Source organism: Telmatherina bonti, assembly GCF_933228915.1.
Source record: "Telmatherina bonti genome assembly, chromosome: 16".
NCBI lineage: Eukaryota > Metazoa > Chordata > Actinopteri > Atheriniformes > Telmatherinidae > Telmatherina > Telmatherina bonti.
In genome coordinates, this window is record NC_136614.1 from 32005226 (window position 1) to 32029239 (window position 24014).

The window sequence follows — 24014 nt, forward strand, 5'->3', positions numbered from 1 at the left end:
CCATTGTTCTGCTGGGGGACTTCAATGGTCATGTAGGCATTGACAGTGACACCTGGAGGGGAGTGATTGGGCATGGAAGGAGTTTGGCGAGGCCATGGAGAAAGACTTCTGAACGGCTTCAGGGCTATTCTGGTCCACCATCCGGCGGTTCAGGAGGGGGAAGCAGTGCTCCATCAATACTGTATATAGTGGAGGTGAGGAGCTGCTGACCTCAACTCAGGACATTGTGGGTCAGTGGAGGGAATACTTTGAAGACCTCAATCCTACCAAAATGTCTTCCGATGAGGAAGCAGAGCTGGGGGACTCATGGATGGACTCTCCTATCTCTGGGGCTGAAGTCACTGAGGTGGTTAAAAAAGCTCCTTGGCGGCAAGGCCCCAGGGGCGGATGAGATCCGCCTGGAGTTCCTTAAGGCTCCTGGATGCGGTGGGGCTGTCCTGGCTGACACACCTCTGCAGCATCGCATGGACATCGGGGACAGTGCCTCTGGACTGGCAGACTGGGGTGGTGGTCCCCCTTTTTAAGAAGTGGAACCGGAGAGTGTGTTCCAATTACAGGGGACTCGCATTCCTCAGCCTCCCTGGTAAGGTCTGTTCAGGGGTCCAGGAGGGGGGGTCCATTGGGTAGTCGAATCTCAGATTGAGGAAGAGCAGTGTGGTTTTCGTCCTGGTCGAGTAACAGTGGACCTGCTCTAAACCCTCTTTGGGGTTCTGGAGGGGGCATGGGAGTTTGTCAAACCAGTCTACATGTGCTTTGTGGACCTGGAGAAGGCGTTCAACTGTGTCCCCCAGGTGCTCCTGTGGGGGGTATACCGGGAGTATTGGGTACCGGACCCCCTTGTACAAGCTGTCCGGTCCCTGTATGACAGGTGTCAGAGCTTGGTCCGCATTGCCGGTAGTAAGTCGGATTCGTTTCCAGTGAGGGTTGGACTCCACCAAGGCTGCCCTTTATCACCGATTCTGTTCATAACTTATTTGGACAGAATTTCTAGGCACAGCTGAGGTGTTGAGGGGATCCGGCTTGGTGGCCTCAGGATTGGGTTTCTGCTTTTTTGGGGATGACATGGTCCTGTTGGTTTCATCTGGCCGTGATCTCCAGCTCTCACTTGAGCAATTCGCAGCCAAGTGTGAAGTGGCTGGGATGAGAGTCAGCATCTCCAAATCTGAGACCATGGTCTTCAGCTGGAATAGGGTAAATTGCCCTCTCTGGGTCGGGAGTGAGGTCCTGCCTCAAGTGGAGGAGTTTAAATATCTCGGGGTCTTGTTCATGAGTGAGGGAAGGATGGAGTGTGAGATCTACAGACAGATGGGTACGGCATACGCAGTAATGCGGACTCTGCCTGTCTGTCGTGGTGAAGAAGGAGCTGAGCCAGAAGATGAAGCTGTTGATTTACCAGTCAATCTACAGTCCTACCCTCACCTATGGTCATGAGCTGTGGGTCATGACCGAAAGAACCAGACCTCGTATACAGGCGGCTGAAATGAGTTTCCTCCACAGGGTGGCCGGGTTCTCGCTTACAGATAGGGTAAGGTGCTCGGTCATCTGGTAGGGGCTCAGAGTAGAGCCGCTGCTCCTCCGCATTGAGAGGGGCCAGTTGAGGTAGCTCAGGCATCTGGTCAGGATGCCTCCTGGACGCCTCCCTGTTGAAGTGTTTCAGGCACGTCCCTCTGGCAGGAGACCCCGGGGAGGACCCAGGACACGCTGGAGGGATTATATCTCTCAGCTGGCCTGGGAATGGCTTGGGATCCCCCCCACAGAGTTGGCAAATGTGGCTGGGGAAAGGGAAGTCTGGACTTCCCTGCTTAGGCTGCTGCCCCCGCGACCCGACCCAAGATAAGCGGCAGAAGATGGATGGATGGATGGATGGTATTGTATCATCATATTCATATGTTCATATAATATATCATACTTACATTAGCATAGTATGATATTTATATGTTTGCAAATTATTATATTTATATGTTAGCATCATTTTATATCATATTTTATGTTAGTATAGTATTATAGCATATTTACGTGTTAGTATAATATTATGTCATATTTATATGTCAGTATAGTATTAAGTTTTTTTTTTTACTGTTTTCCACCTGCCAACTTGCTAGTTAGCAGGTGACTTACTAGTGAGTTGTAGTTTGCGAGTTTGTATATATAATGTTACTTGCATCACTTTGCATGTGAAAAAGGTGGTACAAGCATGAAAAGTAGTTTATAAATTGTCAGTGTGATTGTATAGTTACATGAAACAATAAAAGTAGGAGCTTCACTGGAAAGTTCAGATCTGATACTCTTGGCCAGTTTTTGTTTTACATTGATAGATCACAAGATCGTTGGGATTTGATAAGACAAAGTGTAAAAGTGGGATGGAACTCATAATGTTTTATTATATTTTTCAAAAAAGTTATGTTTGATGGTTTTATTATAATCAAAATAGTAGTTCTTTTCTGTTTAGATTTGATTACTTGTTTATTTTTGAGCCCTGTCCGTTGATAAGTAGAGAGAGAGAGAAAAAAAATGAAACTATATCGAATCACATCCGTGAGACTGTGCTGGAGAAAAACTACCAAACATGGCTGTTGAATATGGATATTTTTAAAAGTATTCAAACAGCCACGACAGTGTCAATCCTCTCAAGACGATAAAGACTTTGCTGAGGGGTTCCCTTAGTTTAGCTTTACTGTCAGTTCTCCCTTTTACAAAAACAAGGTGGTACATAATGTACAAAAATGTAGAAACCACTGATATAGATACAAGCCATTTATACAAATACAATTTAAACTACATACCAGATGTTTGAGTAGCCATCCATTTCTAAAAAACAAATGAAAAAATGATTTTAACTTCACATTTCTTTTACATGAAACATGCCAAGCAACCAAGTACTAGTTCCACATAAGGAAGATATATAGTAATACTACATGCAGGATATTTAATGATTTTACTATTCCATACTTCTTAACACAGAAATGCAAGTTCTGGTATAAAAAGTATCATTTTTACCTCAAAGACGACTGTTGGGGGCCTTCCATCAGTCTCCAGACTCCCGTACATAAGCAGAAAAATGATCATATATCGTGCAGTTCTTACTTCCATCTTGGCTACAGAGACAATATTTATAAATGTTATAAATATAAGAGAACATTTACTTGAACACTGCTCTAGTTCTACTCAGTGATCTGTAGATCAAGCTGACCAGACTCTTGATAAGATGACCCTCCATCCAGACCTTGATTCCTTTGGCTGTGTAGCATGTAGGACTGTCCTGCTGGGGACAGTCCTGGCTTGTTGAATGCCAAAACACACAACGCAACCACCATGCACACACCAAAGACCAATATTATTCTGCACAAACGACCTATTTATTTTAGGCAAGGCAAATTAATTTGTATATGTCTCTTAAAGAACAGGGTGAATTAAGGTGCTTTATAGAGACATTAAAACTTTAGACAGTAAGAATTAAAATTAACACAAGAAAGAAAGAAAAAGGAAGTAACACAAAGCTAAAAATCAAGCTTCCAAGAAAAAGAGCAGATTTGGAAATACTATTGAAATGCAGCTGAGAACAGGAGGGTTTTTATTCTGGATGTTTCACCCTATCCAATGCTTTCTAGGAGTTTCTTCCAGACATGTGGAGGATAGAAGCTGAAAGCAACTTCTTCATATCTGCTTCTGACTCTAAGTACAAATCAAATAGACTGGATCAAAATGACCTGAGGGGTCTGGTAGGTTCATACTGGGTCAGGAGATCTGATGTATTCTGGTCCTGAACCATTCAGAGCTTCATAGAACAGCAGCAGAACTTTACAGTCTATCCTCTGGTGGACAGGCAGCCAGGGTGAAGACCTCAGACCTTAAATACAATCCATCCATCATTCATCCATCCATCATTCATCCATCCATCCATCATTCATCCATCCATCCATCATCCATCCATCCATCCATCCATCATTCATCCATCCATCCATCATCCATCATCCATCCATCCCCGAGATAAATTTCACTAAATGCTTACAAAATGCTCCAATGAGCGTGCACCAATATATTTCTTAAGTTCCCCTACATTTACATCATAATACATGATTTTAGTCTAATACATTGAACATGCATTTGTTAATTAATTAAAATAAACATGCCATATACAAATTAGCTACTAGCTTCTGTCTACACCCTTTCAATTTTCCATCTTCATTTCTGTCATTTTTTAAAATGATTTATTTACTTTTACTATGCCAAGAGAAAATAAATATGAACACACACACACACATATATATATATATATATATATATATATATATATATATATATATATATATATATATATATATATATATATATATGTATAGATATATATATAGATATATAGATATAGATAGATAGATTTGTTGCTTTATGGGGCAAATATGCTATTTAAGTGTCTTAAATCTAGATTATTAATGAAAAAGCCACTAATAATTAGATTGCTTTTTTCCAACACCCCAACATGCACACATATCTAGATGGATGGACTGATGGATAGATAGATAGATAGATAGATAGATAGATAGATAAAGAATACTAAAAATAAAAATAGAAGTCAATTTCTATTTTTAGTTCTAATAACTAAACTAAAAAAAAAGGTTTAGTAAAAAAATCATTTTGCTGTTGCCTAGCACTAAATCACATACATTTTTATCGATATAAATCTACATCAAACAAACTACCAAATGGTATTAGAACAAGATATCTGTCTACTTTAAGGACCTCTTTAAAAATGTTCTATTTACGTCACCTGACACCTTTTTTTATTTTTTGTACTGTAAACAGCTCCATGGTGACATTAAACCTCAGCTGGCGTTTCTGGGTAAAGCAGTAGAAAAACTCAGCCTCATAAGATTCAAAGGGGAAAAAAAAAGCAGGAATAAAAATCAAAACACAGTAAGTATAGCGATAGAAATGTGTTTACCGGTCCCTTGTCTTCTGAAAATGCTCCTTCCAGCTGGATGGGAGCGTTTACAACCTCTGTCTGCACTGAAACAATATGCAGCATAAATGCTGCATATAGCAGAGCATCAGGATGGTTATGGTTTCCTCCATGTAGATTTATGAAAATATCTTGGTTAAACATTACATGTTTGTTGTCAGGTGCAGCAGCTGTGTGGTTGCACAACACATTTAGGGTTTAAAATTAGTCACTTTTGATAATTATCTCTGCCAAAGGAGCCATGTTTTTACCCTTGTTAGTCTGTTAGCAACTATGTACATACTACTGAGCGTATTTTTTTGGGTTTTGTTTTTTTCTGATAATGAGTCTTTGTTGCAAGTTATATGGAAAATCTACACAGGGCAACACATTTGCATGCTTACACCAAGTATTTTCCTCTGAACTGCTTGATGATTTCCATAAAACTGTCCCCTTCAGAGGTTCCCTTACTTAATTTCCTCCTCTGTCGAGGTAAACATTTGTGTGTTTCTGTTACGTAGGTCATGTTGTCTTGGTGAGGGGTAATGATGATCAGATTCATCTGGTTGGTCTCGGTGGTGATGATGATGATGATATAATTAAACCACAGATCAACAAAAGAATATCAACCTTTAATAAATGAGAGTCAAATATGAATAAAATAAAGCAGAATATGAAAGAACATGCATTAAGTCCAATATAAAAAGTAAACCTTATCATTACGTACAATGTCAGCAACATCATTACATCTGATAGGCTACTACAGTCATGTGACACAAAAGGAATACACTTTCTCTGGGCTTCAAATGCAATTTTATTGCCTTAAACTTGCAGATATTAAAAAAATAATGTGTTCTATCAGTAGAGTGTTATGTAACTATTAAAGTATTACATTTAAATTTTATGAACAACCACTTTCAATGTCAGAGTATCAATTCATCTTTCCCTAGTTATGGACAATTTTCCTTCATTTTTTTCCACATATAAAAATAACAAAAACATTGCAAACTACCAGGTTTTGTACATTTAAAAGATTTATAACCCTGTTAAAAAAGAAAAAAAAAGGAGCTTTAAGCTGTTTTAAAGTGCACTTAGCACAAAACCATCACACAAAATACATCAAGATCATCAAATAATATGAGGTTTTAATGGACATATGTACAAGGTTGGCTGCCATGTTAAGATGTTTACACAATGTTTGGATATTGGAATATAAAAAAAAGAAAACAGCAGCATCTGAATGCCACACCGTCTGAAGGACAACAGTCTTCAAGTCTGTTTAAGAGCCTGACAAAACTGTTACACGATGGGACTTGATTACGGTTACACAAGAGATAACACATTTTTTCTTATTAAAAACATAAAAATAAATATATTCAAAAATAGTCATTTCTCAGACTTTGAACACCTTGTATGTTGAGGTGATTTCTCACTACTATCCCTTTAGTGCAAACAAACGCGGCTCTGTATTGCAGCTTTCCTTCATCAACCAGATTTTATCTGAAAATATTGCAACAACTACTCTGTCAATATAAAAACATTTTAGGGTGCATTCACACCTGATGGTACGGTCGGGGTGGGGCATAATTCTTCTGGAACAAGTTTGCGGTCGTGCTGCACTTGCCAAACAAACAAAAGCCTTTTTAACAACTTGTGCTCCTCCTCACTACATTAACTACGACTGAAGGAGGAAACAAAACGGTGAAGAAGAAAACTGGTCTGTGTATTGATTAAACTTCGGTTTCTACTGACATAACAGCTAAATATGGAGCTGCATGTGATCCTAGAATTTCCACAGAGTCCTTCCAAGTCCTTCTGTGAGACATTTCCCTAATCCGGAGCTGCCTATCATAGTCGAGTTTACTCTGATTGCTGGGCGCTGAACCCACACTTTACTTTGTAGTCCACTTTCTGGATTTGGTCCACTTTAAGTGGGCCAAGATCCACATTTGCAGGGAAGACCACAGTCTGCTTACTTGCTCTGAATAAGAGCTTGTTTCACATTCACAACATCCCAAATGAAGCGAACTTTCTGAGCAAAGAGACTCGGATTTGGTGAAAAAAAAAAAAAAGCTGATGTGAGTGAACCCTTAGATTTACAATGAAGAAAAATCCGATGATAATACAAAAAGCCTAGTTTATAAATAAACAAAACTCTTTTACTCTTGTAAACGATTAACATTTTAACAAAATATATGGAAGTCAATCCCATGAAAAATCTAAAGAAAATAATTACAACTACAACATTCCATAAAGATGCAAAACAATCAGAAGAAAACGCAACTCATAGCAGTTTGGTTAGCACATAACACTCGAGATAAATATTTTACGACACTGTGAAGACCAAAAAAGTTGGATATTCATAGCTGGTTTTTATTCTAAACTGTGCAGGGTTGACCGCATGTCTTATTAGGTGTTGGTGACGGACTCACTGGATGAATTTGATGTCATATTGTAGCCACCTGAAGAGCCTGCAAGAAAAAAACAGCTTGTTTAGCTTGTTAGCATGCTATATTTAGGTGACTTTCACGAGTTAATATTTTGGATTACAAACTACAAGTCAGTCAAGCAAACATTGTGTAACATTTTCTGTTTACTGGCCAGGATGGATGTCGGCATTTATGTTTTATCATATGTGTAAATGACCATTTCCACTAAAGATCAGATACTTGTTCTCGTAAGCAAAGAACTTTAGATTTGTTCATACAAATCTTTGTTCAAACTGGAAAGGAAGCATCACGACGGTCTGCCAGCTTTAAAGTACAGCTGCCGGCAAGGGACAAATAGCACCGAGAGGCATTCGGAAAAGATCAGTGATTAAATCTGTTCAACAAAATATGAAGCAGCGGTAGAGTAGCTGTTTTCATTGTTGTCAAGAAAGCAACAAAACAGGACTTCAAAAGGCAGTGTGATCAAAACATAAAAAAGAGTCAACATGGGGTTCGTCTTTTCCAGGAGAAAGGAGCTCCAGCAGGAGAAAGAATTTAAAAAGGACACTTAAGTTGACGCCTTTTTTTTCAACAGTAAGTCAGCTGTACTGCTTAGATTAGCATAGAGCGAACCACTTTCATTGTGTTTTATTAAGACTGTTGCACTATAGCAGCATAACAGAGCCTTCCAAAACACACCAGCCTCATTGCTGGTGTGTTCATTTACATTGTTTCAGCAGTCGCAGTAAATATCGTTTTTTTGTCACAGTAAATGTAGCTTATAAAGCTTTCCCACCTGCTTTTAGTCCTGCTTTTGCACCGCGACCATCAAAGTGACTGAAACCAAGTTAACATGCAGTATCATCACAGGAAGACAGCAGGACTTTATTGTAGGTGTCTGTTGGTATATGTGTACTTATTGGATGGTAGAGGTTGGAATTACGTTTTCAACAAGTCATTTCCACTCCATGAATTTGCGTGTTCAGGTGACATGGTTTTGTCTGTGTTGTCGCTTGTTGATACAAACCAGCTACCACTGTTACAAGAGGTTTTAAAAAGGTGTGGTGCTAAAATCATAATTTGTTTGGATGAAATACATTATTTCACTGTTTGGTTGGAGTAGCTATTACACAATGTTGCTTTTAGTACGTTTTTTTAAATGAAAATTTGAATGTTGAACAATTATACTATTTTATATCTAAACTGTTACTCTGTATGTCACAAAGATTTAGCCTGCATCAAACATTATAAGCTCATTTTATAGTTCTACCTGCTTATTTTCGTTTGTGGTGTAGTGAAAGGTAGCAATAAACGTTAGCAAACTTTTTTATGTAAACCACAAATTAAATGAATAAATGATAAAGTTTAGCTTCAGCTTATTCACAGGATGTACCTCTTCCTAGTCTCAACTTCCGAAAGATGCCAAGTCCACTGAAAGATGTTCCACCACTGGTGCTCTAAAACACAGCAAGAGCAAATATTAGAACGTGTAGCCACCACAAAAACAGAAAGTGAATTAATAAAATCAAATAGAATAGAAATGATGGAGACTGGTTCTTACAGTTGTCCTGCTCCAGGAAGATTGTGTTACTGTTGCCAGTTCATGCCGCACCTAAAGTTTATATTCAGTAATTAGTACACTGCTTTAATAATTCATAAATGTACTTACTCCACCAATTCCAGCTGTTTAAAGAGCTTTTTATGCTCTTGTGCCATAAAAGTCAGTACTACTATGAGTAGACCTCAAATATAAAATTATGGGCCTAATAAACTTACAAAATTCATGTAAAAACCATTACATCATTGGTTAATCCAAAATCTGGAATCCTGGAGGGTAACCCTACTGGAATTATTGCAGTAAACATTAGCTGAACATCATCCAAAGGAACATTGGCGGAACATTTTCCCTTACATCACACCCAAGCGGTGAATATTGAGACAAACATACATACCTTCTTGTCCAACAGAGTTCCAAACACCAAAATGAAGAAGCCCTTCATAAAAAATAAAGTTACAGTCACTATGAAGAATTTTGTCATGAATAGCAAACATGATATGAATATAGTAAATAATATTAACAGCAAATGAATTAGTACCTGCAGTGAATTGAAAAATGCGAATGCAACATGGATTCCAAAATCATCTGGGTCGGCCAGGATTCCAGCTCCCAGACCCCAAGTTATTCCAAAAAACGGGGTGAGGACAGCCAAACTTCTGGTTATAACCAGCAGAACATGCTTCTCCCCTGCTTGTGAAGCAGTCGATGCCAATCTTCTCCTTAATATTTTGTATATTACCACAAACAGGATTATAAGGTTTATCACCACTATCAGCAGTGCAGGGATCACAAATGCCAGCAGAGCTTTGGACTCGTCCCAGTTAAGCCAGCAAGCTCGACCTTTTCTAATATATCTTTCAGGTGCAGTTACAGCTACTGTTATGACTGCAATGATGAGAGGTGCACCATATCCAAGGCAAAATCCAATAGCCAGCATGGACATCTTAGATAAGCCTCCCTCAAAGACACTAACAGTGCGGTAGAGTAACAGCAGAGCTGAGGCGAACATCCAGAAGAACAGAGCAAGGTAGAAAAAGTGGATAAAAAACACAGCTGCAGAGCATGCTGGTGGGTTTTTTGTATCTGCATCAGAAATGGCTGCGCCAATGATAAACCAAATGTCTGCAATCAAGAGAGACACAGCGATGTTAACAATGGAAACATGACGTAAGTAAGACGTAGCATTACTCCTTATTTTTCTCCATATGATAGCTTCAATGATGAGACATATCACCAAGGAACCCATCGATATTCCAACTCCAATGTAGGTTATATAGTCTAGAATAAGGCTCTCTTTGCTGTTGGGTGACATGAGGATAGAGAACGACGTGAGATGGTTGCAGTTGCAGCTGACGGTTTCGTTTTCACTGGAAACCAAGAAGCAGCCCTCATCGTCCCATCCTCCCAGGCCATCGAAGAGGCTGAAGTTCCAAAAAACACATTTTGGATCCTCCAGAGTGTCATTTAAAGTATCAAAAGTTATAGAAATATTGTCTATTTCACCACTGGACTGAATAAGCACAACCCTTCCATTGATAAATTTAGATGATGTATTGGCTTCGTCTCTTGCAGGAAGGACGTTATCCATGGAGGCAAATGTTATCACAGTGATTGACTTATTTTTTCCATCAGACTCTGGTATGTCCACTTCCACTGAGGAATTAAATTCAACATTAAAAGTCTCTGTGAATGTCGTTTTGTTCAAGGAAATAAGAAGCGTGTCGATGCTGAAGGAGTCATTGTTAAGACGAGTTGTTATTTGCTCAAGAGACTGTAGAAATGATGAGCTAGCGCTTTTTGCCTCAGGGTCGTTGCTTCTCGATGACGTGATGTTTTTTGTGTCGTTTTTGTTTAAAAAGTTCCATGAATTTTTTGTATCATTACTGGTGAGGATCCCTGCAGTTGTCAAGACATCCTAAATGTGCAAAAGAAAAAAAAATAAATAAAAGATGACATATTGATTGGAATAACTAAACCCCAGCAGACTGATTAACTCACCGTCATTAAAACGCGATTTATTGAGATATTCGATGATGCATCGGCTACATTTTGAAGGATACTAACAATGGCATTAATGGTGGCAGGAGATTCAGCTATTTCATTACTGTTTTTCGCAGTAGCGTTACTGAGCTGCTGCAGAAACTCGGGCAGCGTTTGTTCATTCAGGTTCTGTGACAAATGAAGACAGAAAGGATTAGTTAGACATCTTTTTTAGGATAAAATCGAACTCAAGCATGATTTTATTTACATTCAACACGCTTTAAATATTTTTTAAATGGTCTTTGTAAACATTTGTATTTGGGGAAAAAAAACCCAAAATCAAATAAAATAATCTGTAGATTTACGACTTTATCATTTTAAAATGATTTTATGTTTCATAAATTTCGTCACTGATATAACTTATTATGCTTTTAAAGCATTTCTTTCAAATATTGATGTTCTTGAGTTTTATTTATACTGTATTTGATATTGCATTAAAGATATTAATGCACAATGTACAATCATGATTTTTCTTTAAGGGGCAAGAAGTATAAACATCAACATGAGTATCTAAAAAAGTTCTATAAGCTAGTGGTATCGTCTTGAAAGGAAAATAATGTGGTACCGGCTAGCCTCGATGCATTTTTATTCTGAATGGTATTCGATCGAATTAAAAATGCTTCATGTAAACGTAACTTCTGCCTTATATGTTATTGACAAATGCTAGATGATTGTTTAGGCTCTGCTGTGAAATTCACCCCTTTTAATTTTTATATATTGTTGCAACAAACAGTAAAATCACCTTAGACTGATCAAGCAGCTCCTTGACCACTTGTAGGACGCAGTTGTCTTGGACATCTTCATATTTGCCACCAATCTTACAGACTGCTGTTATTACGCCCACCTTGTTGCCTGTGCAATCTATTTCAGCCTTATATTCTAAAGTTCCATCACCAAATGTGTCATTTTTACATATAATTTCTGGAAAAAAGAAGATTTTTATCTTAGTTAATGATTCACAGAAAACATTGTGAATATTTGAAAGAAAAAAAAAAGTTTTAATCTCACCTTTTGAGGAAAATTCAAGTATGATATATTTTACATACGGTGGACTGGTTTGTGATTGACAAATGAATGTTTTTGGAGACTCAGTTGGACAGGTCTCAGGGATTATGTATTCATGTTTGATCACTGCACCTGTAATTAAACCGCAACAAGGACAGAATTTAAAAACCATTAACAAACATTTACAAATTAGAAAAAAAATCTCTACAAAAATATTTTAAATGTACATAAATTTACAGTTCCATCCTTTATCATCATCACTTACCTGCTCCATCTATGCCCTGAAACTGAACTTTGTAGTCATTCCCGGAGACGTTACATTGCAGCAGCGTAGACTTGGTGTCACAACTCACAAGTCCCTTGACTGGTTTCACTGTGATCAGGGGTTCTGGTTTGGCTTGGAAGAATCCTCTTTGTCGAAAAATTGCACCATCATCCCGCTTCAGCCTACATTCATAATTCCCTTAAATTAAAAAAAAAGTTATACTTATTATTGCTATACTGTCAGGTATCATACTGTGAAGGAAATTAGCATTTACTCTTCTGTTGTTGTTACGAGACCAACTTGCTTGACAGTCACTGAAACTATAACTGCTTTGATGTGCACAGCCTTCCCTTATACTGAGATGATGATTGCAGCCCTCCCAGATACTGAGATAATATCTTCCAAAACATACACAGGTGGGTGCGGTCACGGAGGCTGTCACACAAGGTTTTGTACATGCCTATAAATACTGCGACATCCTATAAGACTACGGAACTCTCAAGAAAAGAACTTCAAGAAAGGGACTCTCAAGACTAGAAGACTCTGCAGAACTCTCAAGGCTTCTCTGCATGATGGTCATGTACATGTTCAATAAAGAATGCAGTTGACTTTTAGACTTCTTGACCTCGTATTTTACAATACAACGATTCATACAAATCTAAACAAATTGGCCTTTTTTAATTTTTCATCATACAAAATTAGAACCAATTTAGCCTTTTATCAAATTAAAGGTCCCATATTATGCTAAATTCCCTTTCTAAATGTTTTCTAACAGTATTATATGTCCATATCGTTGGACCGAACATGAGACAATTTGGTCACCTCTCACTTGCTCTACTTTTTGCCAATGTGTGCTTAAATGGGTAAGTGTGAGAGCTTTCCCTTTGTGACCTCATGAATGGAAATAACCGTGCTATTATATAGAATATATGATCTTTAAGTGTGAAATATTGTGAAAAGATTTAGGGCAAAGCTCAGTATGTCAAAGGTTAAGGATGTAAGTCAATTCTAAATGTCTGTGATCTTTGACTCTTCAGGCAGAACTGAATGAGTAACTGCTACTACAGCATCCAGAAGCAGAGAAACCGACACTACACAACTTTTACATCTGGGATGCAATAATAAAGTGTCGCCTAACACAGAAATAAATCTGTGGAACTAGCATCTTAATTTTAACACTTTAACTCCGAAACAACAAAGTCATAATGCCATATTAAAAGTCTGAATTTGGCATTATATATTGTGCTCTTCATGTTTGTCTATTGTGTTCCACAGCTAAGGATATTTTGTGGCCTGTTAAAAAATACCGCTTCCATTGAAAAAAAATACACAATGTCCACAGTAAATTAAACAATTTCGACAACAAATTTATCTACTTTTGTGTTGTACAGACTGCAAATTTTTTCAGTTACACTTAAGAACAAAACCATTACTTGATTAATACTGGACCTGTTCGCATTCCAATACCGTCTAAGACCAAATGGTCCTGCAGCAAGAAGATGACAACCAACAACTACACAACAATTAACAATCAGATAAAATGCCAGAGTTGTGTATGAGAATCGAAGCCACCCATGAACCCATCACTCCAAGAGTCAAAAATTCTGATGAATGAGACCACATTGTTATCCTCTCTTAAGCAACAAGCCATTCTTATATTAACTTAACTAGCACAACCAAGTTATCTTTGTTTTAAATAAAAGTAAATGACATGCATTTTAAGTATCTTGAAAACAAAAACAAAGTGTTGATATTCATGACTTAAATTGTAAATTCTATTTAGGCTCCTACACACATCATATAAGGTTAAGCTAGCCAGAAGGAGTGAAGGAAGAGTGGAAGCAGGAGTCTGGAAGCATTTTACCTGTAATTAATTAATGGCATGATTGTGAGACTATAGCCAGATTATGATGTTGATGATTTTCTTTCATAATTATTATTACTTCAGAAGGAGGTTATGTTTATCAAACATGACAAACATGTTTATGTTTGTCTGTCTGTCTGCTTCTTGAATTATTGGACTGATTTATTTATGTCTGAGAATGGGTCTTTGTATAACTTAGATTCCATTAAATTTAGAGAGTGATCAGGATCACTATCTGGATCCAGGATCTTTTGAAGGATTTTCAGTACATATGCATAAAACTGCTTGGCAGAGGTCTGCGGCCTCTAAGTCTGTTTGTTTTTTGTTTTTTTTTTAGCAAGAATAAAACATTGTTTCTTTGAGATATCAGTTTTGCACTTTAAGTTGAACATTCCCTCTGTCACATCAAGATTTTGCATTTAAACAAATCTGAACATAAAGATGTTTTTGAACTCAAATTCAAGCCGACACATTGGAACAATTTCTTACCATCATCAGTTCGAAAAAACATTGACACCTGTAACTGTGATTCTCCATTTGCAGTTTTGTAAAAGCGGTGTTGTCCATCTTCTTTAATAATGAGCCTGGTTTTAGATACAGGAGAGGTAACAGTCCACTCTGGTGTCCAGCTGTTGCCAAAAGCAATTTCTGGTGGTGGGGGGCCACATGTCACAGTTACGTTTTTCCGAATAAATATCTCACTTGGGTTAAACACCAAACCACTCCCACCTACACAAAATTACACAAAGATAAGAAAATGGTTTTACACTCATCTTTACACATTGATCACACATTTCTGAATGTAACAACACAAATATTATCATTTAAATTAAACTCATGTTTAAAAGGTGTCCTTACTGTCAAACACAACTGGGTATTTTGAAGCCAGCTGACTAAATATCCCACTTTGTATTTGGTTCATGGTTGGGTCATCAAGAGCAGGAGCTCTTACAGTATACAGAGCAATGGTACTTCCGCTCCTGCAATACAAATGAAGACATCATGAAAGCCCAGCACAAGCAGAGAGACAGACTTGATAGTGACGCCTCCTGTGATTTTTCTCATCAGAGGAACAGTGTTAAACTAAAATATTACTATGTCCACAAGTGACCTAGGTATGATAAAATATACCCTGTCATATTTTTGTCCTTATTTGGAAAGTTTCTGATACTTTTCAAGCCTACCATGTAGCATTTATATCATTAGGAGTCCAGACACACCGTTATTACAGGAATTATTTTAGAAATCAAATTTTGTCTCATCTCAAGAAGCAGACTTTGACATGTGGGTGCATTGTCGCTACTGTCAATATAATCCTCCCTTATATATACTACCAGTCAAAAGTTTGGACACACTTTTTCATTGGATTCAATAGAAAAGCACGTCCAGAGTTTTGACTGGTAGTGTATGTAGATTCAGTTTTTAAGCCTTATATTCCAAAGATGGCTACAAGATTAACCACTTGGGGGGTTGCAAACACTAACATACTGTATATTATCGTTGTAGTCATGGCTGAAAAAGTTTTGAGAACCTCTGATTTAGAAACTAATCCAGTGTGGCATCCAGAAATGTGTCCTCAAAACTTCAAACTTCATCTGAGGTCAGGGGTTTAGAGTTGGTCTGTTATCTAGATCTAATACCACTGGATAATTCCATTGAAAATACTGGGATGAAATTAAAACAAACAAAAAAAACCTAAATGAAAACGATAAAATCCCCAAAACAGACAAAAAGGAGTAAAAAATTGACTCACTTAAAGGACAGTGCTGTTACTGAACATTTCGAGTTGCTTTCCTTACATTTTTTATCAATCTGTTTGAAACATTGAGATATATTATGGCATGTTCAGAGATGCAACATTATGATTAAACTGAAGGATGCAGACTTAATATTTATTTATACTTACAGCATTAAACACATCTTTGTAAACCGGATTTTCTTGGTTATTGTAGGAATCGTCATAAATCATGTCCATGGTAAATACTGCATTTTGAGAGATGACTGCTGGTGTGGTAGTTGATGCAGTTGTTGTGGTTGTGGTTGTGGTTGTAGTTGTGGTTGCTGTTGTTGTTGTGGCTGCCGCAGTTGTTGCAATTGTTGTTGCTGAAGTAGTTACTGCAGTTGTAGCTGGTGTCGTTGTGGCTGGTGTAGTTACTGCAGTTGTAGTTTGTATCGTTGTGGCTGGTGTAGTTACTGCAGTTGTAGCTGGTGTCGTTGTGGCTGGTGTAGTTACTGCAGTTGTAGTTTGTATCGTTGTGGCTGGTGTAGTTACTGCAGTTGTAGCTGGTGTCGTTGTGGCTGGTGTAGTTACTGCAGTTGTAGTTTGTATCGTTGTGGCTGGTGTAGTTACTGCAGTTGTAGCTGGTGTCGTTGTGGCTGGTGTAGTTACTGCAGTTGTAGCTGGTGTCGTTGTGGCTGGTGTAGTTACTAAAGTTGTGTTTGCAGCTGAGGTGGTTTCTGTATTTCCTGGTGTTGTGTTTCCTGTGGTTGTTAAGTCTAGTGTTGTCAAATTTGTTGTCACTGGTGTGGTGTTCGGTGTCGTTGGCAGAAGTGTTGTCACTGAAAAAAACAATCAGAGAAAAGACTCTTTAATTAAAGATGTTTTAAATTAGCAGCTACTTTTGTGACTTCAGCATCAATGCAATGTGTTGAACCACTGAAGAAAGCCCTACCAGAAGTTGGACATGGAGAGACATCTGAGGAGAAAAAAATGAGACAGATTATCCTGTTTTCTGTGGTTATACTGTGTTTGTTTAAAGATATATATCATTTTAAATTGCCACAGCTACACAAGAGTAGTGCTCACTTGTGATTGGTTGACAGAACAGCCCATCAGGAGGAAGTCCATTTATACACCCACAGGTTGGTCTGCTTGTGTTACTGCATTCACCGTAGGTGAGACACATGTCACATGACCACGTAAAGTCATCCTCACACTGACACTGCAGTCCTCCGATGGAGGAGTTTGGATAGCATCCTTTTAAAAGTAAAATGAGCATAATGTGTGGTTTGTAATCAGCCATTTAATGTGAAAATGAAAACACACTGAACACTTAAACTGAAGTTCTTACCTGTTGTGAAGTTTATGTCTAGAATTTTTAAAGATAATGAGATAGTATGGGGGAACTGAAGATTGCTCAGACTGTATCTGAATGTTTCAAAGAAGTTTGATGCCACACTGGTGACTGGGATGTGCAGGTCAAGAATAAGATCAATCTCAACTGGGTCTGTGAACAAGAAAGATCAAATAAAATCACTTTTCATATCTGTGCAAAACAGCATCAACAGGAAAACTTTGAACTGCAAGACAGGCAAACTGTATGTGCTTTATGTGATCTAGTGTTTTTGCAGAATCCGTGAGGTAAACATATTTCAGATCAAAGAAAGAGCTAAAAAAAAATTTCAAACATGTCTAAAACATCCTACTTTTAAGTTTATGTCTAGAATTTTTAAAGATGATGGGATATTATGGGGGAACTTAAGATTGCTCAGATTGTATCTAAATGTTTCAAAGAAGTTTGATGCCACACTGGTGACTGGGATGCTCAGTTCAAGGTCTACTTCAAGGTCTACCGGTTCTACAGGTGAACAGGAGAGAATCCATCAAATGTTTGTAATTATAAGGAAAAGCAAAGTTCATATTTATATTTATCAGCAAAGTCCAAATATTTTCATGATCTTTCATTTCCACAGTTGTTTTAGAACAGTCCTGTCCACTGGTTCTGCACAAATCAGCTTTGGCTCTGATTCCTAAACTGCATTTGACTGTTCTTGAATTTAAAAGTACTTGTACAAAATTTTATGTACGGTAAACAAACAAGAAATAAAACTGAAATCTGAAGAGTTACATATTTTACAGTGTAAATGTCAGTCTTCTAAAGGTCACCCAAAGGCCATCTTTATCATTTCATGAACCATACCGACTGGTGTTGGAGCAGTTGTTGTTGTACTTGGGATGGTTGTTGTAGTTGGAGCAGATGTCGTACTTGGGATGGCTGTTGTCATTGTTATTGCTGCAAATAAAGATCACAATGTTAGAATTAATAATGTCTCAGACCATTATTATTGGCTGGGTTAGAGCATGCAGGCTGCGATAGGACAAAGTTGACAGCCAATCACAACACAGCAGCGCAAACCAGCGTGACAGCTGGATTCATGAAACAGTGGCAAAAAAAGTGACAGTTGAAAAGACGACAGATTAAAAAAGGGCAATATCGTGTTATTTTTTGGCGGCTGTAGCTCAGGAGGAAGAGCTGTCGTCTTTCAACTAGACAGTTGTGAGATCAATTCCACGTTTTCCCTGACTATGTCCTTGACCATGAAGTGTCTTTGGGCAAGACACTGTGCCCCAAGTTGCCCCCTGATGTGCCTGTCGAGGTACGAGTGTCTAAGTCGCTTTGGATAAAAGTGTCTGCTAAATGACTGTAGAATATAATTGAATAGAATACAATAGAACCAAAAGTTTAAGAACCACAGAGATTCATTCTAGAGGGCATGTTTTTTTGCCACCTCATGGGACCCCTTCCAGCAATATGACGGGCTTCACACATGGGGGCAGAGACGGAGGAAAACAACAATTGCAGGCGGAATTCATCACTATCCTTGTGAAACCCAACTCACAGGACACAACAAATAGCAACAGCACCATGCTCTTGGGTTGTGCTCTCAGGTTACTTGTCTCTGAATAATTAGAGACATTTTCAAAGCAATCCATGACAGAAAAGGCACCAAGACGGAGGGTCTGTATATTTTTCTGGAAATGACAACCATCTTACTTTTGGTTATACTTATCAAAAGAAACAGTAGGGTGAACCCTGGGTCTGTCCTATTTTAATCTTGTTTTACAAACAAGGAAACAGTCTGGTGAATATGATGATGGTGGAGGCCGATCCAGATAAATCCAGGTTCTATCAGTTAATGAACCCCTGGCTAACTGGTTGTGGTGCCATGTGACAGCAACAAAATTTAAACAATTTTCAATTCTGGTGTTCCTTGCAAGACCCTGTGTGCACATTCATGTAAGCAAAATTTCACACACTCAAATTTTGTCTCTTGTTTTGGTTAGAGGAGTCCAAGTATTTTTTTTGCTTTATCACACAAGTTCCATGGCAAAGGAAAGGAGAAAAAGTGACATCACCCCCCATGTGCCGAGTTCATTCATCAAATTTAGCTGTATGGGAAATGGGATATCCACATAAATCACCTTAAAGTCATAAAAAACAATATTCTCTGAAAATTCAAAGTGCAAATCCCAGAATATACTTGACTGGGATCTACATTAGTATATTTACATGAAATATATGGTTGCAGTAAATGACCCAAAAATAGGATTTTTGCCTTTGATGTACTGGTGATCTGTCCAGGGTGTACCCTGTCTTGCGTCTGCTAATTGCTGGGATGGGCTCCGTATTGTATGGGAAAAAGCAAAAGAAAAATTACAAGCTCTCTAAAAATTGTATAACTCTAGTTTTCCAATTAGTGTTGTGTGTCTTTTATGCATCTTAGCTGCATAACAATATTAACAAGTTGTTTCTCTCACACTGCAGGCAAAAGTGACCTAAAAATGATCTTTTTACAGCACAAATCCAACACAGGCTACTTTCATATATGGAACTAAAGCGAATACATATTGGATCTTTTGACAAGCAAACTAAGTATAAATGTTTATGTTGCCTTTGTCTGTTCTTCCCGTCACTAAAGTGATGCAGACATCTAAACTCTGAGCTGGAGGAGACGGGACATGTAATGAAACAATGTCAGAATGTTTTTCCACCTCTGACTGCACAACTTGGAAACTGATACACACATGCTAACAAGTGTAGCATCCACATTTCCATTTTATTTAGCAATCTCTTGCACTGCAGGTCACTCAGTGTGATAGAGGTCATATTTGAATGACAATGTGAGCAACTATGCACAAAAAAGAAAGATAAACATATTTCTTCAAAAGATCTGATTTGAGCATTAAGACCTGCAGCGTAATCTACTGATCCTCTCAAGTGCATGTCAATATAAGGGAGGCTAGCTAATTGCTTCTCCAAGCAAATGTCCAACAGAGTGAATGATCCAACAATGAATTGCATTAGATGTCAAAGTTTCTGGCTAGTTGTAGAGAGTAGTTACCCTCTCCTTTCAGCAGCTAGCTCAGTTATCAGTCGGTATCATAGACTAAATATTTATAAAAAAGATGGACAGAGCCTCAGTGACGTCACCCGTAGGTTTCTGAAGAGCTGAATTGAAGCTTGGTGGGTGGTTCCGACCAATACCATTTTGGCAGGGGCATGTGTGCCCAGAAAATACAAATATGGACAAAGAGGTAGAGCTGAGAGGGGGTCTGTGAGCGTCATGGTAGATAGTTGACATCAAGCAAAGTCCGAGCTGCCTGTAGCTAAGAGCTAACCGAGCTAACCCGGAGCAAACAGGAGCTAACCAGCTAACGGAGGTAAGCAGGCTAAAGCTAAGTCATGCTATTAACCATTTAAAAACCACGGTTGTTCTACATTCCTCCTTCTTGCAGCGGGATATTGGTTATCTGTCAATAAAAAGGACATGCCCCTAAATATTCCAAATTTAAATGGGGGAGTTAGGAGAACAATTCACTCCCCCACAGTTGTCATGAAGGTAAACATAACCTATTAAACCTAAAAAAAATTATACTGTACCAGGCTATAAACATGTTTGTTTCTGCTGTGAAGTTGGTCTTTTTAACATGGGAGTCTATGGGAATTTCCCATTTTCCTGTTTTGGAGCTCCTAGTGAATGGGGGGGGGGAACACTGCAATTTTTGTCACTTCCACTTATGATTAACTTTTAACCCCTTCACCGTCGGCGGCCTGCCCGTGGGCCGTTTTCCATCATTTTTTTTTATATCACGCTCGTACAATATCTTAGACGTTTCAATTAAAACTGCGCATGACGCACCGGTAGGCTCTCCCCTTCTGATTGACCCCATTTTTGACCAACTGCATTGATTCATGGTCCTTCCTTAGCCAATAATAGCCACTGAGTGTCAACCTACGTGGTCTGACAATCACATACGTTTCTGCTTCCAGACCTCGCCCCCCCCAGCTCTGATGCCAGTTCTGACCCCACTGTCGTAAAGCCAATAAAATTCCCGTCACAGCGATGAGCAGCTTCTGTGTGTGGGATGTAAAATAGCTTCAGGGGGTCCATGCGTAAACATTTGAGACAACGTGCGTACTTGTGTGCGTCCATGCGCAAAAGCAGTGGAAGCCTTTGTTGTCTGCTTTTTCTCTGTATGAACTTTTGCAAAACACGCCAAAAAGTGGAAATACAATCGCGAGGAGGTGGTGGAGTCGTTTACACGGAGGGACAGTGATTTTTACAGAGGAAGACGTCTCTGACTGCAGAAGAAGATGCGGTTCCTGAAGGAGAAGAGCATGAAAAGTAAGCACAAACTTCTATATGCAGCTACAGTGTCTTTATAAGCTGGTTAGAGAAGTAACTCTTGTTTATGGGGCTGGGGGAGGGGGGGCTTGTTTACTTTGTGCGTCGGGATGGGGGGAGGAGGGGTGGGGGCGTCTGCGTTGTTTCCTTTGTTTACGTTCTTACTGTTGGCGTATTTACAGTGGTTCTGTTTGGTCTGCTAAAGACGTAGGACCTGGTTTGTTAGAAAACTTGGGTCTCGGCTCTAAAATGTAAGACTCTGGACCGGGGGAACCGTTCATGCGGGTGTCGTTCAGTCCGAGTGTGTGTGAAAGCAAAAAGAGCAGCGATGAAAGAGACGCACCTCTATTTCCCTCCAGTTGTAAACATTTGTTCATAAATACAAAATCATAGAAAGAAAAAAAATAAGTTGCTGCTGATTTATCTGTGTGTGTGTGTGGGCCGCTTTCATACTCTGTGTGCGCATGCGTGCAGGGATGTGTGTCTGTTAGAACATACAGTTATTACAGACGCAGTACTAATGTAGGATAAAAACTTCTTGTTTGTCTTTACTAGTCTTTCATCTGATTCTGAGTGGAAACCCAGCAGCTCTTCAGATGAAGAAGAACCAGCTCCTTCCAGAGGAAGCCTACATTCCTGCCCTTCAGACCACCAGGACCCCTGCTCATCATAACAGCTACATATTCTGCTCTCCAGCTTTTTTACTTTACTTTTACAAACAGTTTTTACCAGACAATAGTTCAAAACTAATGAAAATATGTGAATTGTATTGTGTTATGGTGTTTTTATTATTACATTTTGTTTACATTACATAACATGGTATTATATTGTTTACATATATAAAAATGATGACCGTAAAACTTATTCGGAATCTTTTATTATAATGCACAATAGAAAAAAATAAGCTTTTAGTGTGTTTATGCATCACCAGGTGAATTTCAATAATGCTGATAGTAAATATGAATATACAACAAGAATCCTCTTGATGCCACCTTTCATTAGAGGTCTCATTGATGACTGTATGTTGAAGTGTTCTGGAGTTATAGCTTATTGAAGTTGGAGTAAAAGTGGCCATTTGGCGACTCCAAATGGCCACTTTGGGGAGCGCATGAACATACTTACAGTAAAGCCCTCATAGAATAATAATTGTGGCTGCTATTGTCACCAAATTTTAACTTGTCATAGGAAAGGCTTCCTGCTTCAGCTACATCTGATTTTCCAGTCCATATCTCCATCTCTCCATGTGCAGCATGTTGACAAAGTAGAAGAGAAATTCAGATGAGGGAAAAAAAACTGAAATTTCCTTGTGTTCCAACTTCAATAACTTTATGCTGGTTACAGTTACATGAAATCTGAAAGCTTAGGGTAAAACTTTAGTGTTTTTTTATAAAGAGACAATGCTTTTGAATCTACTCCAAAGGGTTCAAGAACAACATCTAATTTAATTTGGGTATGTCTTTTTCAGGCGTTTTTGGTATTTTGGGGGGTGACTGTTAAGGGGTTAAACGCCGAAGGTTGCTGCATGGTTGGTACGTATACACAGAGCACTTTAAATCTGACTGAACACTATTCATCCAAATCAGGGGTGGTTTAAACATGTTTGCGATCGGGTAAGCAGGAATATTTAACTCATTCTGATCATTCCTGTGGTTGATGTCTTCTCTGAGTATGCTTGAACCCCACGAGGGTTATGCAATGTACTTAGTTTCAGGTAAGTCCTTAAAAAAGGCGACAGCAAATCAGAAATGGACTGTGGCAAAAACAAAGTCTTTGCTAGAAACTAAAAGAGCGGAGGATTACTGAATGTTCATGCAGGTATTTGAAAAAATGAAGGAAGATGGAAATTTATAAATCCATAGAGCAAATAAACAACTACTGGAAGAGTTTGAAGACTTTTCCAGCACACATTGCACATGTCAAAACGTTTCAGTTGTATTAAATAACTCCTTCATGTAAACACACAGCTGATTAGATCATTTCATCCAGTGACCATGTAAAAACATCAACTGGAATTCATGATCAGACTGATTTCAATCGGATAAATTAAAAATTTGTTTATGTATATGTTTAAATCATCGATCTGATCAGCTGGTCTCTCAGCGCAATTAATCACATTTTTTCATCGCGGAGATTGGGCAGAGGGAAGCCCGCATGTCCAGAGGAGATGCTGCCGACTGGATATGTTCTGGACTCATTGGCCAAGTGGAGACCGATGTGTCTGGCGGTTTTGTCTACTTGGGATGTAGAGGATGTCAACATCTTTAGATTATTGGTGATTGGGCTTCTGCTGATTGGCGCTGGTGGAGTCCTGATTTCTCTGAAGACCCGTGAGATTCTGGCAGCAACTGGCAGGCTGCCTGAATTCTGCAACAGAATGTGCCGAGCAAGCATTGCACAGACTCTTGCGTTGACCGGACTCGACCATAAGCAGGATGCCAGCCTAGTCCAAACTGGCAGTCTGTTCTCAATTCTGGAGCTGGTATGCAGAATTGATTCCAGCATGGGGCGGA

General features: G+C 38.7%; 1 protein-coding gene across 1 annotated transcript; it reads right to left on the bottom strand.

Moving 5' to 3' along the window:
• Window positions 1-551: 551 nt before the first annotated feature.
• On the bottom strand, window positions 552-23763 carry LOC306767241 (adhesion G-protein coupled receptor F1-like; the record flags this gene model as incomplete). Its single annotated transcript, XM_079255165.1, has 11 exons — window positions 552-710; window positions 9318-9359; window positions 9462-10838; window positions 10922-11092; window positions 11706-11884; window positions 12234-12431; window positions 14800-14826; window positions 16082-16656; window positions 16770-16793; window positions 18018-18110; window positions 23618-23763. 11 exons carry the CDS (start codon window positions 23761-23763, stop codon window positions 552-554), a joined length of 2991 nt encoding a protein of 996 aa, XP_079111291.1.
• Between the last annotated feature and the right edge of the window lie 251 nt (window positions 23764-24014).